Below are 18,843 nucleotides of genomic sequence, written 5' to 3'. Positions count from 1 at the left end.
GGAAGGTCGGATCTGGCATTACCAAGGTAATCAACAAGGGCACATTTTCAGAAATCCATGGGATGGGCAAACACTTATCTGGTTTGCCAGGTTTGAAGTCATCCCCCTGAGCCTATTTCCATGCTAAACCAGACCTCTCTTCTTCTGGAATGATGCAATGTCGAACAGCTACAGGATTAGCAAAAACTTTTCCAAGCACAAACTTTAGATCATCCATCCAAACTTTGCTATTTCCGTTCTGTAATAGCCCTTGCCAACACATCAGAATCTTCCTGAAGTTCTTTTGTGGCTTTATACTATCCGAGTTAGCACACTTTATGTCTTTGAAGATTTCGGAAACTGAATGAAAATTCATCCAAATCCAGTGTGGTTTCTACAGGGTACCTTATTTTTCATGAACAAACCACCCTGAAAATACTTCCTAAAGTCTACCAGTCAAACATAGTTTGTTGTTTTATCTGAAACCACAAAGGGAATTTAACCTGGTTTTCTGGTAACTGTTAAAGGACTCTCTCACTTACTTTTATGATCTTGCCAGTGACGGCCTTTCCACTGATGCCAAAAGGGGACTTAGAAGGACCATCATGCATCTTTCATCTTTCCTCAATTAACGTTTTTTGGTGCCTGATAAAAGTGCAACTGGACTTATATTTTGTTTTGTCCAATGAAAACTGTGCATTTTACAAACACAAATATCTAGTGGGTCTTTCACAGGTGTAAGTGTGCATTTATTGCGACCCAATTTGTGCAGTCTTGCCTGGGCTGCTTCCCTGTCAGTTTCCACCAGGGTGGATTTAAATCAGATTGATTTAAATCACGATTTAAATCACTAGTCAATAAGAATAGATTTACAGGGTTTTCTATGTAGCTTGTATGCATGGTTGCCTTACCCACAGGCAGAGGAACTTCATTAAAATGTTCCCAAACTGGGCCTCTTTTACAGCCTGCTGCCATTATGGGTTTTCTCCTCCAGGGAAGGAATAATATGATCAACCTCAGGCTATACACAAAAAAAATCCAAGGACTTGTGGAGAGTTCTGCTCAGAAGGGATCACTTTCATTTTTACTGCTTGCTCATCCTTCCTCACACTTTGCTTCTTGTGCAGATCTGTTCCACTTCCAATCTTCTTCTATACTCTGAATTTTAACTCGGCACTGAAGAGGTAAGGGGTTGATTCTGTGTACCCGGATTTGTAGAGGAACAATGGGATTAAGAACTTTCCCTCAACTCTATAGCTTTATTTTATAGCATTTTTGCTGTGAAGAATTTAAACATTGCACGAATATGCTACCTTCTGCTACATAATTAAAAACTAATCCTTTTTTCATGATGAATAACTTTTGGACTATAATATATCCTAAAGAGAAAACTATTTTTAGAGAGATTTTCCTCAAAAAGCCTCCCATTTTTCAAAAATCTAGCTTAAGAAAAATCCAGCTTAAATGTAAAATACCAATTTTTAAAGATTTTTAAAATCTGGGCATATTGGCACCCTCTCAGCAAGGCCATCCTCTCAGTTGTGTGTGCCGAACTAACAAGCTGGCATGCCCTCCACCTTGCCAACACACCCCCAGGACTTGACCCATCTGTGGACCTGCAGCTATGGAGTACAGGGAAGGCAAATATTTCCCCTTCTGGGAATAGCTGGAAACTCTGGGCATCCTTGAAAAGGTGGAGAGACTGAGAACGGTCAGTTCAACGTTACAAATTGAGATTACATTGCCAAGGGGGAGAAATTCTTCCCACCCTCTTTTGGTGGACCTTCAGTTGCTGCCTCTCCTCTCTTTTATTGGTGCTTTCCTCCTGACAGTGAGGCACTTGGGCTATGGCAACTCAAGAGAAAATTGGCAGGCGGGAAGGCTCTCCTTATCCTGACACTGACGGGAGAATTGACTGGTTAAGACTACACATTTCAGAGGGATGTAAATGCCTACTCACATACCTAAGATTGTAAAAAAGTTATTGAAAACCCACATTTCTCAGGTGCTGAAAAAATAGCTTAAAATGCTACATTAAATGGTTAAACGTAAGTATTAAGGGATATGTGCTCCAAAGATAATTATATCATCATGTTATCCTCATCATAGTGGCATTTGTAACCCAATATTATCATTAAGCAGGGAAAGAGGGAATCCTACCAAGAGAGGCCACGATCCCTCGGTTCTCCTCCATGATCTGGCTGTGCAGGGCTCTCTGGCCGGGATCCAGCAGGGCCCACTCCTCCTCCGTGAAGCACACGGCGACCTCCTCAAAAGTCACCAGGGCCTGAATTACAAAACAAAGCCAAAATGCCCCTTCTCAGGACTAACATAAAGTGAGTTGCCCTGGCATCCCACCGCCAAATCTAAACTTGTTTGCTGTGTAAACCAGTTGTAGGAACAGCAGCAAAGAGAGAGCGGCTGTTTATGGGGTCCTGCTAGTGGGATCCCAGCAGCCACAGAGTGAAAGAGGACTGCATGGGCCCTTGGACTGATGCTTCAAGGCTCTGCTTATGCCGATGGTTTGGCCAGGATGACACAGAAGGACGGAGCACTGCCAGCCCAAGGAAATGAGCAGGGCAGGGAAGCACCAGGGCTGCCCCTTGCTTGCCTCTCTCCCAGTGACCCAGCCCCCTACCTGATCTGGTTCCACTGCGTCACAAAGAACCGCTGTCCCAGTAACCATCGCTGGTGCCAGTCCAGCCCCTGCAAGACACAGGTGATGGGGAGCTAGTGGCACATGCTTGTCTCAGAGGCAGAGATTCTATCCCAGACGCTTGGCAGATAAGCCCCTTCAAATGCCAGAGACTGACCTCCCAGCAAAATGCATACAATCACAACGGAACTGAAACATGTCTAAGTACACCTGGGCATTTCATATCGTTACATCCATTTTGAATTCAGTTTGTTAAAGATGTTATTTCCCCAGTTGGACTCTTTGCCAGAAATCCAGGTGTTGGTTCCCACTTACAGTGTGCAAGCATTGAAAATGAAAGGTGCTTTTGACTGTTGCAAAAGGCTGGAGACAAGCATCCTCACCCACAAAAGACTCCCAGCTGAGAGGGAATAAAAGCAGCCCAGGGATCCGTTCGATACTCCAGAGAGCAAGACCAGGTTGAAATACACCCACCCCCTGAACGAATCCTTACCCTGAAAGGCATGTCCATCATCCTCCTGCATGATCCCTGATGGAGACTCCTCTGCTGCAGGGAATTCAGACCTCACTTCTGCAATCAGACTCTTTACCTGAAACAACAGCCAGGATGCAAGAGGCAAAAGAACTGGGGTCAGATGCGAGACATCTGTCCTCAGGTGATTTCCATAACCAGGTATGTTGATGGTACTGGCTTTAATTTTAATGCCATTAATTTTATTAAGCTGCATTTTTGTCTGCATATATTTTCTGAAATGGCCACCCAAGGATCATAATGTTAACAGGTGATTTTTATACAGATTTAATCAATAGCAGCAGCAGCAGCAGCAAAGTGGGCAGTTTTAGGATATGCTCGCTCCCATTCTTGACCCCTTGGATGAAAAGTTCTTACCTGCTGCTCTGCCTGCCTCCTGTCCTCGGCCTGGCTCAGGAGGAAGCCCTCCGCCAGGGCCACTGCCTGGGAACAGGTCTCTGCTCCACATTCCCTCACCCAGCTTGCCATCTCTGCTGGCAAGATGGCCAGGAACTGCTCCAGGATCACCAGGTCCAGCATTTGACTTTTGGAGTATTGCTCTGGCTTCAGCCACTGACAGGAAAGATCATGGAGCTGGTTGCAAACTTCTCGTGGCCCTTCAGTAGCCCGATAGCAGAACTGCCTGAAACGCTGGCACTTCACATCTGAACTGGCCATGTCCTCATGCAGGACCTTCTCCACTGTTCCCCCCTCAAATTCTCCACTTCTCTCCCTCTTAATGGCATCAAGGTCTCTTGGTGATTCACAGCCAGGTGACTCCTGCTCAGCCATCTCTGATCTGTGTTTCCAGAATACATCCAATAGTGCCAAATAAACTCTTCCTTCTTCTGTATCTGGGCCAAGATTGCTTTATGTGGTGATACTGCTAAGGTTCTGCAAAGGCAAGATAATGTTCTATTCAAATTATATTGCCAGAACAAGATAAAATGTAAAGAACTCTAGCTAGTAAGTATACATTCTTCCAGAAAGATATGCAAATGAAGGCCACAACTCACAGAAAGCAAGAGACACGGAAAGGGGCCTTCACTGGAGAGACAAGACCAACAGTCTGCCCTTGCTTAAGAGTCCAAAGATGCCTCATCAGCTCCCCTTCCTCCATTCACATTCATCTCTTTCCCTTTTGCCCCCCTAAATTTACACTTCCTTCCTTGGCCTTCCCCTGCAGTCTTACCCAGGCTTCATGCAGTTCCCCAGTTGCACATCCTTTCCATGACTTCTGCTGCTGCCACCTTTCCCTTTTGCCTCTCTTATATTGAGCCACCTTAAATTGTGCTTAAATTAAGGTTGTCAGCCATCTAAACAAAGCTTTGTGGCTAACTCATCTGATTAGTAAAGGTCAATATACTGACCTTATTCTGGCCAGGGTGACTTATTTTATATTGTTATTTTTTGTATTTTAACTTAATGTTTGTATTTTAACTTAATGTTGTGAGCCGCCCCAAGGCTTCAGCGAATGGGGCGGCATACAAATGTTTTAATAAATAAATAAATAAATAAATAAATATATTAATCAACTAAACTGATTTACCCCTAAAAACCTAGGAATTGTGATCAAATAACTAAAGAATGTCCTTCCTCTATGATTTCTGGGGCACCGTGGCTCAGGAAATGGGAAATTCTGTTCCTACTGGAGCTGCATCCCTGGCATTCAGCTCAGGTTCTCACAGGACAGCACCCTGCTTCTCCAAGACTTGCTTCTTGCACTCTCTTGAAGTTTTCTTTTTTTCTTGTTCAGGATTTATAACTCCTTTTTTCATTCTACTTTATTTTTCTCGCTCTTTTGCTTATTATCAGCCTTCCCCTCTTTCTAAAAATCCCACAAGCACTTCTCACAAACAACAACTTTTCATCAGTACTCCTTTAAATAACTAAGCATATGCTCTTCCTTCAGGCCTGTGTAATCATCTGCCTAGTAGGAGCTTCAGCCTTGGTAGGGCACCTCGTCTCCCTTGGCCCACCTTCGTTTGCTGCCGAGAGTCTGGCCAACCGTACAGAAAACGAGGGGAGCACCTTACCTTGTGTCAGCCACGTGCAGAAACGGGGCCCACTTTGGAAGCAGCTCCTATTTCACCAGCTCAGCCCTTGAGTAGATGCACAAAAGTGCCATGGATACGTCAGTTTGAACAATCTACTCACACCGCGGTTGTCCTTCGACCCCAGCCCCCCCCCCCAGGACAGCCCCCCCTCCGGGTTTCCCGGGAGAAGGAAAGAGTGAAGCTATGGTGGGAAGGACGGGGGTCCCAGGTGGTTCGCCGCCCCCCTATGGGGTGAAATGCGGGGGGGCTCCAGCTCCTCCTTTGACAGGTATCGGGTTGAACTGCGGCGTCTCCCTCCCACGCCGAGGCCTTCCCAGCCCCGGTCACTCTCTCCTCGCCCCCACGGATGCCCGCGGGCTCCCCTTCACCCAGACCCACCAGGTAGGAATGGGGGGGCTCACCTGCGCCGGAGGGGGGCGCCGCAGCACCTGGAAAACCCCCCAGGCACGCTTTCCTCTGGGGAGAAAGAGGGCGGGACAGGAAGGGCACGTCTTGTGGAGGACTCGCTCTCTTCCTGAGCAGCTGTTCTTCCTCTCTAGGAATCTTCCCTCTGTGCCCTTAACCCTCCGGCGGCCGGGTCGCGAGAACGTCTCGCAGGGTGCCGCTTTCCCGGCTCTGCCCAGGACCTTTTCTCCGCCTGTCGCAGGAACCTGCTCAGCCTGCGCGTGTTTCGCTTCTGGCTGCCGAATTTTGTTTTCTGTTTCGAGGCTGCGCATGCCCAGAAGCTACACAGGTCCAGCGAGGCAGCCCAGGACACCAAGACTGTAAGGAGCTTGGGGCAGAAAGCTCCAGCGCCTTCCCGTACGTGTCGGCTCACAGGGAAAACCCATTCACTTCCATGAGGCTTACTCTCCTGTAAATGTGCATGGTAGAGCTTATTTATATATATTTTTTATTTTGGAAAAAATATACAAAGCGCACACAGAAAAACAGCTTTCACGATTTACACAAAGATTAAACAATGCAAATAATTAAATATAGTTAATACTACTAATACACAATACAGCAGCACTGCTTTCCACCAGGACCAACAGATACATGTTACTTAGTGTAGAATCGCCTGTTCAGAATCACTTTCCATAGGGAGAAAGTTGTTCTGCGAATGGATCCGTCTTTTCTACCGAAAGTGGCTACTACTTTTCACATGAGTCAAGAGATCGTCTTACCTGCTTTTTTTCCATCTCCATCGAATCCTTACACATGCTCGACGTGCACCGCTGCTTAGCCTTTTATAGATCAAGGACTGAATCTATCCAACGCTCCAGTCGGTTCTTTGTTAAATACTCTGAGCAGGACCAAGGTTCTCCCGTTACCCCTCAAAGAATCTCCGAATGGATAGTTCACACTATTACTCTTGTCCTACCAGTTGGCTGAGACAGACTGACCTACAACCCCAAGGGGTCATTCTACGCGAGCAGGAGCTGCTTCTTCAGCCTTTGCGGCGGGGGTCCCGATTGACGATGTCTGCAGGGCAGCCACACGGGCCACTCCACGCACATTCACTAAACATGATCGTCTGGATGTCCGTGGGAGACAGGACTGTTCCTTCGGCAGAGCCGTTCATGGGTGACACTTCCCCTCCTCCAGGCAGGGTAAGCTTGCTAATCTACCCATATGTGTGATGCGCAGAGGCCACGACGAAGAAAAGCGGGTTGCTTACCTGTAACGGATGTTCTTCGCGTGGCCACCTGTGCAGTCACACAACCCACCCGCCGGCTCCACTCGGTGTCGATGGGGGGAACTTGTGATCGGTACCATACTGTTCTTTATTCTCGGCACCTACAACGGTTTTTCCTTAGTTTAGATTTTTTTCTCTAGAGAGCGAGCATCCGGTCTATCAAAGACTGGAAAATGGCGGACACTCCGCTCAATATATACTACTGGGGCGCGGGGAGCGGAGTTTTCCCGCCAAAACCGTTCGCTATCAATCTCCCGGCTATAGGCACTGCGCAGGCGCAGCACCCTATTCAGCCAGGTAGCCACGCTCCCACTCCCCTTCCTAAACTGCATCAAATCTTGCAATGGTATACAACCCTTTCCCTTTATTCAAACATATTCAATAAACAGTCTCCAAATACCCTCAAACTTATTTTTTACTTATCAAGTCTTTTTTACATTTGTATGCCATCAAACTCTTCCAACGGGAATCTCTGGGAGACTTACAATTGATAAACAAGATTACAAATATTAAAACAATAAAAACCAATCATATACAACCGTAACTAAAGCAATGTTCATTTTAAATTGCAATAAGTGAGGGGAGAACCCTATATGCACATATACACACCACATATTAAGAACAGTGTAAAAGTCAATCAAAATGCTCTTCTCCAAGCATTTTAACTAAGCGATCGACGTTTTTGCCGAACACCAAAAAGACAGCAGTGTTGGAGTCAGACAAATTTCTCTGGGGAGCCTTTTCCATAAATGAGAAGCAGACACTGAGAAGGTCCTTCTATTTGCCGTCCCTCTTACCTCCTTGAGGGATGGCTCTTTTAGAAGGACCTCCTGCCCAGATCTCAATGGGTAGGTAGCTGTATATGGGGAAAAGATGGTCTTGTAGGTACCCTGGAACTGAGCTTGACTATCCTGTCAAGCCAGAGTTTTCCCTAGAAGCAAAAATGACAAAACTGAGGCTCTTGTACTTTATTTATTTATTTTTGAGAACATCATGAGAAGGGAAGCCTCCCTGAAGAAGACAATCAGAGGGAAAGTCAAAGGCAGAAGAATTGGGGAGGGGGAGGAGGGGAACCACATACAAGATGGAGCCTTGTGTTTAGAAGAACTAAGCAGGGCTGTCAAAGGTGGGGCATTTTGGTGGACTCATGAAAGCAATGGAGCTTGACTAACACCTGTCACTTTGGACGGAAGGTCTCCTTGTACCTGATGTTACACTGGGCCTATTCAGGTGTGAGTGGCAAAGTGGATTTGTTCAGGTGGCTACACTTACAGTGAGGAGTAAAAGGTTAGAAACCTCAAGGCTGAAGGGAGTAATTGATGTCCTTGGGCTAACAAGCACTAACTACTCCAAGGACATGGCAGGAGGTTGAGCTGAGTAACTCGTTGCAGGTAGCTGGCATTAGTATGACATATGATGCTTAAGCCCATTGGTCAGCTGACCAGTTGCGGGGGGGGGGGGGGGATAAAGAAATGGGATCTTTTGTCTGTCTGTTGTAAGGTTCAGTCCAGCCAACTCCCTGTCAATGTTTTGATAGCTTTCACAAGGTCATATTGTGATATTTATTTATTTATTTAAAATGTGTATATGCTGTCCTGTCACAAAAGCCTCAGGACAGTTTGCAGCATAAAATATAACATAAATAAATTCCTGACCTAGGGTAGCTTAGGGCTGGCTTTGTTAATTTCAATCAAGGTGGTGCAACAAGTTTCTAGGAATGGATTTATGGGGTTTGCTGCTGTATTCTACCATCCCTTTTCCTTCCCTATTTTTTCCCCCTTCATCCCTTGTCATACCCTAATAAGGATTCCTGAACCTGATTGAGTTGAGTACTAATTCAGTGCTTTGACTATTCTGAGTGTGCCTGAGGAAGGTGCAGGATCTTTCCCACCGAGAGGGCTGGGGGAAGCAGAGGATTCTCATCCGGCCAGCTGTGACTCTGTGAATGTCAAAGCTTAAGTTTGTTTGTTTGTTTGTTTGTTTGTTTATTTGTTTATTTATTTATTTATTTATTTATTTAGAGCATTTGTATGCCATCCCATCGCATAGCCTCGGAACGGCTTACGTAAGTAAAATAAAACATAATACAGATAAAATCTGATCCATGTAAAGTTGTTATGTAAAATTTACCTCCTGCTTTCATTCAAAAGACAGTAAGGTAGTGACTTATGTTGTCTGCTGCTCTTTACTTTTTCCTCATTTTCAGATTTCAAAATATTAAGATTGTTTTTGAAGGAGCCTGGTTAGCTTAACTAATATTATTTGCTTTTCGCCTAACAAATGCCATTTGCTTTCTGTATAACTGCTTGCTTTGGAGAGGAGAAAGGGAAGGCAAAGGAATGTTGATCAAGAGGCAGTGAGTGAGACCCCCACGCAAGGCCTGGCACAGTGATCACGCTCCCCCTGTGGGGGGATTGGGCCAAGATAAGGGGCCTTCAGGAGGCCAGGCATGCAGTGGACATGCAGACCCCACAAGGGGATTGGGTAAAGGGTCAGGCAGACCCTGAGAGGGGACTGGGTGAGGGAACAACAGGGGCGAGATTGAGGGGAAAAGAGGGGAAAAGGAGGAATGTGTGGGTGTTGCTGCCTGCCTGCATGTCGGGGGCAGACACCCGGTGGCTTTGCTCAGCTGAATAAAGTAACTGAACGAGTCTCCACCTGTCTGAACCTCATTGGCACTTGGTTTAGCTGGTCTGTAAGTCACCTGGCTAGCAGGGACACCAACAGTTTTATTATCTGTATTTTTGTTTTCTGTGTTTCTTGCTAGATTGTATGTAATATCACATGCTATTTTTGTAAAATCTAGGTAAAATATGATTTTATATTATCTGGGTCCCACTGGCCCTTTATGCTGGCCACATGGAGGAGATATTTTTAATTGATACAGAAACTTGGTAATAATAGTTCTCTTGGAATTTTTATTTATACCAGTATTTCCATAAGCATAATGTTTTGTGTTGTAAGTTTTATTGGGTTTTCTTCTGCCATTAATATCCTTGAAAAGGATGCAACTTTCAGTCAAGCAGGGTGAATTTGGCTTCCTTGATCTTTCATTATAATCAGGCCTATCAGTTGACTTGCACTTGATTTTGATCTTTTCCACTCAAATTCTTTTCCCCAGTCAGTTTTAGAATTTTCATGTTTGGATCTTTTTCCCAAATGAATTTCATCAGCCTCTTATTACACTAAAAAAGTACTTCCTCCAGTTGCTGCAGTTGGGTATATTTCCATGTTAATTGCTGTTGGTTTTCATGTGCCCAATGAACTTTATGGGGAAATGCAGATGTAAAGATTTTAGCAAGAAAATATTCCTTTCCTGCATCACAATATATGCAAATAAAAGATTTGTTAGAATGTCGGTTTGGCTTCCACAGCTTCAAGAGCTGTCTGTGTTGTTGGAAGTTATTGATTGAAGCTGGAACAATTAAATCAGTCTCAAATTCAGGTGCATAAATATGTTGTCCATGGATAAGTGATGCAAGAGTCACCAACCATGAATGGTGTAATGAACTGGAACAGTGCATATCTTGGATCTTAGGCTATGCTCAATTCAGCAGAAATTGATCTTTTTGGCATGGTACACATTTCTATGATAAAGGGTAAATTAAATCAGCCAATTGTTGGAGGTGTGATACTCCTAATGCTTCTCATATGTTTTGCCAATGCCCAGTGGCAGCTTCCCTGTTGGGAGGTAATGATTTGCATACATTTTGTAATGGCAACTTTAATATTTAATGACATAGATGTTTTTGAACTACCTACACATCTCTTGGGATGTAACACAGGATCAGTACTCGCCACAACCATAAAGGAAAGCTAAGCAGAAAAGGCTAAGTCAAATGTCCAATTTCAACTTATGTAGTCAAAGATAAGAGGTTCAAAAGCACGTGTTTCTAAGTTGATAGGAGTTCAGGAATAATAACCAAGGCAAGGTCCCACTCATCTGGGGTCAAGGCAAGTTGTATATGAATATGTGTATATACATTAAAATATGTATGTCTAGTGTCCAGATAGCTTGCAGTGGCTGATGCTTTCTAATCTTGGAAGCTAAGCAGGGTTAAACCTGGTTGGAAACTGGATGGGTGACTTAAAGTTGAGAGCTTTGGCTACAGGCAGTAATGAATAATAATATGAAAACAAGTTTTCCAGTAAAGAAGAAATCACAAAGCTCCTTGAGATGAACAACAGACTTTAAATCTCAGCCTCTTCATTTACTTTTGTCTGCAGGCAAGCTTTGTAAACATGAACCATCCCTGGTAGGGGTGCTTCCTCTACCCTTTTTTAAAGCTTGTTTTCAAAAGGAGAGCAGTCAGAAATGCTGGCCGAGATTCCAACCTGCTTGTTTCCTCTCTGGCCCCTGCACTAAAGGGTGCACTTCCCAAGAGTGACTTTGGCAGCTAAGCAGCAGGAACCGGAATGGTCTGACCTGCTCTCCTCTGGCTGTGGAGGCAGTCGGTCAACTGTGGCTAGTGCACAACATGGCAATCTCAGTATGCTTCTCCTCTGCTGAAGGAACTGCACTGGCTGCCTGTGTGTGACCGGGCCAAGTTTAAGGTTCTGACGCTGGCATACAAACCCCTAAACAACCTGGGAGCAGGTATCTGTGGGAGCGCCTTCTCCCTTACTGACCTGCCCAGTCACTGAGGTCATCAGAAGACATCCTGGTGGTTCCACATGGGCCTGAATGACGTCCACCAGGAGAAAAGCCTTAGTGTAGTGTCCCCGTGGCTGCGGACCCCTTGCCTCTGGGGGCCGGCCGGCTCCAACACTGTGCTGTTTCCACTGCCTCCTGAAAGCATCTTTTTCAGGAAGCCTTGCTGCTGATCCACGGTTTTGTTATCCTGAGATGAATACATTGCATTTTTATTCATTTTATTTCATCTTTTTATTGCTTTCCACGCCCAAACCTATCTAGACAGATGCTGTAAATCAACACAATGATACATCTTCAGTTTTACTTGTGTTCAGAATTTGTTTCCATTTAATACAAGATTATTTTCAACATTACTAAATCTGTTCTACCAATCTATTACCTCAAATCTGGATTTCTAGTACAAAAGCTAGTGAACAACAACAAATCAAATGGGTACATCAATATGGAATGATGCAACTGTCTCAAAATAATTGGTTTTTTTTTTTACCCTGGGAAGCTCAATGTTTATGCTTCAAGCTCTCCTCCTTGGGTCAATAACATTTGTTCACGGCTGTTATTGTTCAGGACCTTGTTCCATTGTGACCACTCCAATTGATGCTGCCCAGTTTTGACCCTATAAAGTCCGTCACCAGCTATTCACACAATGCTACACCCTGGCACCGGGTTTCCCCCCAAATGTTACATATCCCAGTAAGATTCACACAGAGGAGTTCCAGAAAACCCTCGCTCTCAACGGAACAGGCCAGGCTCTGCAGGCTTCAGTGCTATGGGGTATCCTTTGATGTGTTCGATCACGGATATGGAATCTCATAGATGCTTAGCTGTGTCAAGTTGCGGAATAAAGGGTCCAACGTTTGTCACCAACTGCCACCTGCATTGTTGTGTCCTGGAATTTGAGCTCAACAGCAACCACAACAAGGTCCAGCACCAAGTGTCCTGGTGACCACCCAAGTGTGGTAGATAATGGATATTGTTCTTTAACACATCTAGCACATTCTAAAAGAAGGGGAGGGCAGAGGGTGAGGTGGCTGGATGGAGTCACTGAAGCAGTCGGCGTGAGCTTGGGTGGACTCCGGGGGATGGTGGAGGACAGGAAGGCCTGGAGGAGCGTTGTCCATGGGTCGGACACGACTTCGCAACTAACAACAACAACAAAGCACATTCTGTCCCATCCAAGCACCTCAAGTTCCAAGGCAACCCCGAGTGTTTTGTTGTGTGGCTGCTGGTGGAAATCTGATGCAGCTCTAAGTCCAGAAGAAAAGCTGAACTCGCACACAATTAAGTCTTCTCAGAAGGTCATGAAAATCAGGGATGGTGAAGGTTGCTAGAAGAAGGCCTCCTCCGATGGTTTGTTCCATCCTGCCAGCAATTGTAAGCAGTGAGCATTCTCAGGTCGATGCACAGAATTCCTCTAGCAATGCACTATTGGTTCAAATGCTTCGTAAAGCAATACAAAACCAGCTGGGCCATTTTGCTGGCTCTAGAAACTCCATCCCTTCCACCTGGATCACCACCACTTGGGACAGCTTTAAGAGTGGACTGGAGGAATGTGTGAAGAAGACAATCAAGGACCCCTAGTCCTGATAGTCCTCCAGTATCAGAGGCTGCTGGGCTCCACACATGGGTGGAAGAGTGTTGCTATGCATGTTCTCCTTGTGGGTTAACCATGGGCAGTTCCTTGTCCACTATGCAAGTGGAAGGATGGCCCCTTGGACTGATCCCGCAGGACTCTCCTGATGTTCTCATGGATGTAGGCATGAAAGACCAAGAAAAATATGGGTCCACAGAAGGTAAGTTCTACAAAAGCACATTTTGTGGCTCTGCTTATCAAGGGACAGGGTACCGGGCATGACTGTTATGGCATGGGCCTTCGCTTCCCATTTCTTGGCTTTCTGGAGCTTGAAACAATGTAAGATAGCGTCAACTCTAGTCACAACTAATGGAATTTTAATCAACCAACAGGCATTGGTTGCAGCTACCCATATTGGAAGAGAAGGCTGCTTTCTTCACAGACATGTCACATGCCAAGCAAGGATGATGTGTGATGTCACCAACCATGCTTTCTAACAGCTCAGATTGCCCCAGATGCAACCACATCTGCCTATGTGTTTTAAGCCCAAGCAAGGTGGGGAGGAATGAGTGCTTGGAGCCAGGAACAAAGGCCTCTTGTGTCCTGGTCCTATGAAGTGCCTGAACAAGAGGAATCCTCTGAGTTGACCATGTTGGTGTTACAGTATTCTGCAGTATTTAACAGCACCTGGTAGATATGGGGAGATGTGCTGCTGGAGGCAGTGGAAGAACTTCAGCGAGGAGGACTGACCTGATGGCAATCACTGCAGAAGGTATGGGAGTCTGCTGGCCAGCTGATCTAGTTGATCACTATCCACAAGCTTTCCAACAACTGTTTTCTTCCTCCACACTGTGCTCAGTCTCATAGAATCATACAGCTGGAAGAGGCCTAGAAGGCCCTCGGGTCCAACCCCCTGCTTCTTCGAAGCCAAGTATCCATCTGCGGTAAAACAGCCATCTGCACAGCCAGCTCCTGGAGGTGAGGGGGGGGCAAAGTGCACTCAGATGGGCCCCCTCCTCTAATTATGGACCCTGGTTAACTTATCTGGCCACGGTAGCAGCCGCTGTTGGGAGTAAGTTGCTCCACTCGAGTCCCCAAGCCCAACTCAAGTTGTGTCAGTGACTCAACCTTGACAGCAGCAACAAATGAATGGCTCAAGATTTCGGCTGTTTTACCTCCAAGTCGCTCCAGGGTTTACCGCCTGCATTTGGCTTTCGGCAGGATTTCCTGGGGTAACCTCAGTGGAAGTCATCTGTGATGGGCTGGAAGGCAGGCATGACCACTGCGGAGGCAGGGCAATAGAGGGAAGGCCAGGCCAGGATTCGGCTCTTCTTTTTGGCGAGGGGGTTTACAACTCTCCCCTGCCAACCAATGCCTCCTTTTTTCTGTTAAAGTTGGCTCTTGAGGCTTAAGAGACTTGAGACTTGGAGTAAAGGCCTTGGTTGGCAGTTGGCTATGAGTTCATTTCCCATAATGCCCCAGAGTAATTTTACACCAGCAATATTGCATACTGTCCTGTAGTAATACACAGCATTGTCTGTAAGGCATAGGCATTGTACATCCAACCTAACAGATACAACTGCAATGCAGCGTCCTCCTAAAATGAGCAGATGATATCGTCTGGATGGTGCCAGGAACTCTGGCAGCGACTCTGCTGACATGGGGGTTAATGGGGCAGGAATGCCTTACTTATTTTTTGCCACATGGCAACAGACCTTGATAGGGGAGGATAAACTTGAGAGCTTTTGACCTGCTACTTAGAATCTTACCAACCACTAAAAGGCAACTTCCTCAGTCAGACAAACTACAGTGCATCTGTACTTTTCACCACAGTTTGAGAGAAAGCTATGATCTACCTTTCAAAAACTAGACTAAAAAAAGAGAAATGTGCCAGTGGTAAGCACGCTTGAATGTTCCCATGCCAATTTTTAACACTCTGGTTTGAATCTCACACAATTCTAGTTTTCATTAAGAAAATCTCCACAGTGAAGGATATTAGATTAAAAGGAGTCATTTAATAAACAATAAAATGTTGTAGCCTGAAACGATGGAGCGCTTTTCCCTACTCTTCTCCTTTTATGAAGCATCATCCTGGTTCTGTGAATTCATCCACTGTTAGAATGTGTGATTTTTTTCTAAACCCTTTTACAAAAAATAAATACAACATTCATTAAAGAAAGTAGAAATTGACTTAACTGAGAAAACCTGCCTAGCACCATATTCTAGAAATTCTTCTTGGCCATTATATCTATTTATTTGTCTGAGAAAACTGTTTATTGTCTTTTCCGCTGCTGTAGTTTCAGCACATTGATGACTTCGCTGGCATTCACCTATGTAACAATTCTCCATTCTCTAATGTGAAATATGAGTTCATTCTAAATGAATCTCATTCCATTTTCTATGATATATCCTTGGGAGACTTATGAGATCAGATGTAAGATCAGATAATTTATGTGTATTCCAAGCAAATTTAGAGATTATATATTTGCTGAGAAGTGAATGACCTCACGAATGAAGCACTCTCCACATTCCAACTATGTCTATATTTTCTCCTCTAAGTGAATTATTTGATGAGAACTAAGGGAACTCATCTCTGTGAAGCTCTTTCCACACTCAAAACAAGGATATGGTTTCTCTCCTATGTGCACTCTTTTATGAGAAGTAAGGCATTTCTTCTGACTGAAGTTCTTTCCACACTCCAGACAATGAAAAGGTTTCTCTCCTGTGTGGGTCCTTTCATGAGAAGTGAGAGTTGCCTTCTGACTGAAGCTCTTTCCACACTGCAAACAATGAAACGGCTTCTCCCCGGTGTGAGTTCTTTGATGCTGCGTCAGAGTTCCCTTCTCACTGAAGCTCTTTCCACATTCCAAACAATGATAGGGTTTCTCCCCTGTGTGATTTCTTTGATGAGAGGTAAGGTATTTATTCAGACTGAAGCTCTTGCCGCACTCCAAACACTGGTAGGGTTTCTCCCCTGTATGAGTCCTTTGATGATAAGTGAGACGATGTTTCTGACTGAAGCTTTTTCCACAGTCCAAACAACGAAAGGGTTTCTCCCCTGTGTGAGATCTTTGATGGGAACGAAGGTACCTACTCTGACTGAAGCACTTTCCACACTCCAGACAATGAAAGGGCTTCTCCCCTGTATGAGTTCTTTGATGGTGCATAAGAGATTTCTTGTGACTAAAGCTCCTCCCACACTTCAAACAATGAAACGGTTTCTCCCCAGTGTGTGCTCTTTGATGAGATGTGAGACTCTTTTTGTGTCTGAAGGTCTTTCCACAATGCAAACAATGGAACGGTTTCTCCCCTGTGTGAGTTCTTCGGTGATGAGTAAGGGTTACCTTGTGACTGAAGCTCCTTCCACACTTCGAACAGTGATATGGTTTCTCTCCTGTGTGTGTTCTTTGATGACAAGTCAGATTCATCTTGTCCCTGAAGCTCTTTCCACACTGCAAGCAATGAAATGGTTTCTCCCCAGTGTGGGTTCTTTGATGTCGTGTAAGATGGATCTTCTGACTGAAGCTCTTTCCACATTGAGGACAGTGATACGGTTTCTCTCCTGTGTGGGTTCTTTGATGACAAGTGATGTGGGTCTTCTGACTGAAGCTCTTTCCACACTCCTTGCAAGTATACCGTTTCTTCAATGGGATACTTGATGTAGAAGGAATAGTTTCCTTATTTTCATGGCACTGATCTTTTTCCTGGCTTTTACGTATTTCTTCTTGGAATATGCTATCATGGTTGCCATTGCTCTGAGAAGCAAAGGAATTGTTCCTCCTATTCTGGTTTAGTTCAGTTTCCCTTCCCACCTCTTTGCTATTCCTAATTTTCTCTGACATTCCACTTGGTCTTCTCATATTCTCCACATCCCACCTGTCAATTTCTGAAAGGAAGAACAGAAATCAGTAAAACACTGAGTTAGCAAGGGAACTGAATGATCTCAATTTGGGATTAGACTAAGGGGAGGAACTGGAAATACTTGGTGGAATGCAGTTCTTACTACGCGTTGAACTGCCATTAACTAATGGTTTTTATGATACAATGCGTTCACAGTTTGACCAATGAAGTCCTGTTTAAGCTTCCAGCTCAGAATTTAAATTTACTGCATGTTTCTGGACCACTTTTGCTCTCTCAGCATATCCTTCATCACAGACTTTTATCAGGCTGTTTGTCCATAGGGCAGCTACTGCAAATTTCCATGAAATCTTAACAACACGCACCTGGGTCCTTCACGAAATCCGTGCATGAGTATATGCAAACATGGCAGAACAACAAGGATGAACCAAGCTTTGGCAAGAACTAAAAGATGAATGGAAAAATATAGACTGGCTTCTCTACTATCCACTGGTTTAAAGCCTGGTTTAAAAAGGACTCTCAAACAGGAAAAGGTACAAAGAGACACTTGATGGACCGTGAAAGGATGATCATAGATGCAAAATATCATCTATAGGACAAATCTAAAAACAGTTGCTCCAATATTATACTGAAATTCCACAAGTTAAAACGTGTGTGGTAAGTTGGATGTATTAAAGGAGAGATACCATCCTGTCAATAGGATAGCATTTTAATTAATATTCAGAAAAAAGAACTCATAAAAATATTATTAGTGAGCTTTATTCCAGTGATGACAGGTGGAACTAGTGGGTGATTCAGGACTGGTGCAGAGGTGGTGGCCTGGCAGGCAGCACGGGCTCCATGTTGGTGGCTGTACTAGGGGCCGGGCTCTTAAGCTGATAGACACATTTGCTTCTTGCAACGACTCGTGACTGTACCAGTGGAGCAGGCGGAAATGCCTGCTTTCACGTATGCAAGAGCTGTTAAAATAAGTTTTTGAAACCCACCTTTCTCAGCCACTGAAAAAAATACTGTGAAAATTTCTTTGTGAGCTGCCCCGAGGCTTTGTTGCGATGGGGGCAGCACAGCAATGTTTTAAATAAATAAATAATAAATAAATAAAATATTCCTCTAAACATTGAGAGAATACATAACAGATGACATGTACGAAAAGTGGTAATCTGATCTTCCTTATCATAATGGCTTTTGGAAACAGGCCTTCCCATAAAGCAGAAGAGTAGGGAGTCCTACCGAGAGAGGCCACAGTTCCTCGGTTCTCTTCCATGATCTGGCTGTGCAGGGCTCTCTGGTCGGCATCCAGCAGGGCCCACTCCTCCTCCGTGAAGCACACGGCGACCTCCTCAAAGGTCACCAGAGCCTGCATGGGAAAAGGAAAGGGTCCCTCCTCAGGAATAGCATTAAGTGAGTTGGACGAGCAGGGTACTGCAGGACTGACACCTGCTTGCAGTGACCACCAGCTGCTGATGGATCAACAGCAAGAAACTGCACTGGCCTGCCTGAACTTCTTGTGGGCTTCCCAAAAGGCATCAAGTTGTTCAATGGGAGAAAGGGGCGCCAGGCTCTCTTTTTCCGCCGTGCCAGAGGAAAAGCGGAAAGCGATGCTCCCCAGCCCTCAGAGGCAGGCGGGGGATGGAGACATGAGGGCTGCTTCCTGCCCCTCCCCTTCAGGAGCCTTCCTCGTACCTGCTCAGGTTCCACTCCATCTGGTTCCACAAGAGAAGGCTGAGCACCCACCGCTGGCCTCATTCCAGCCCCTGCAAGAGGCAAAGGAAAGCCAGGAGCATGTAGTTGTCCCAGCATCTGAGACTGCCCCCCGAGGTTCTGAGAAGGAAACCTCTTGCAACTCGAGAGAACTTGGGACTTGTCAAGCACACAGAAGT

At 45.1% G+C, this 18,843-nt stretch overlaps 1 protein-coding gene across 11 annotated transcripts in view; it reads right to left on the bottom strand.

Moving 5' to 3' along the window:
• Positions 1–18,843, bottom strand: part of LOC123019637 (oocyte zinc finger protein XlCOF6-like) — a 38,991-nt gene that overhangs the window by 15,046 nt on the left and 5,102 nt on the right. For 4 of the 11 annotated variants that reach the window (XM_044422661.1, XM_044422664.1, XM_044422663.1 and 1 more), the window contains exons 1-6: positions 5,605–5,924; positions 5,183–5,248; positions 3,525–4,040; positions 3,129–3,225; positions 2,618–2,685; positions 2,140–2,266 (exon numbers count right to left, since the gene is read on the bottom strand). In XM_044422661.1, coding sequence (XP_044278596.1) covers positions 2,140–2,266; positions 2,618–2,685; positions 3,129–3,225; positions 3,525–3,938 — 706 coding nt within the window. In that variant the 5' untranslated portion in view covers positions 3,939–4,040; positions 5,183–5,248; positions 5,605–5,924. Of the gene's footprint in view, positions 1–2,139; positions 2,267–2,617; positions 2,686–3,128; positions 3,226–3,524; positions 4,041–5,182; positions 5,249–5,604; positions 5,925–11,833; positions 16,992–18,193; positions 18,321–18,646; positions 18,718–18,843 lie in introns of those variants that run through there. The other 7 variants (XM_044422665.1, XM_044422668.1, XM_044422666.1 and 4 more) reach the window with 4 other exon arrangements.

Source organism: Varanus komodoensis, unplaced genomic scaffold, assembly GCF_004798865.1.
Source record: "Varanus komodoensis strain SLA01 unplaced genomic scaffold, ASM479886v1 scaffold133, whole genome shotgun sequence".
In the NCBI taxonomy this organism is placed as follows: domain Eukaryota; kingdom Metazoa; phylum Chordata; class Lepidosauria; order Squamata; family Varanidae; genus Varanus; species Varanus komodoensis.
Note: the sequence above shows the minus strand (reverse complement) of the source record. Positions and strands in the feature narration are given on the sequence as shown.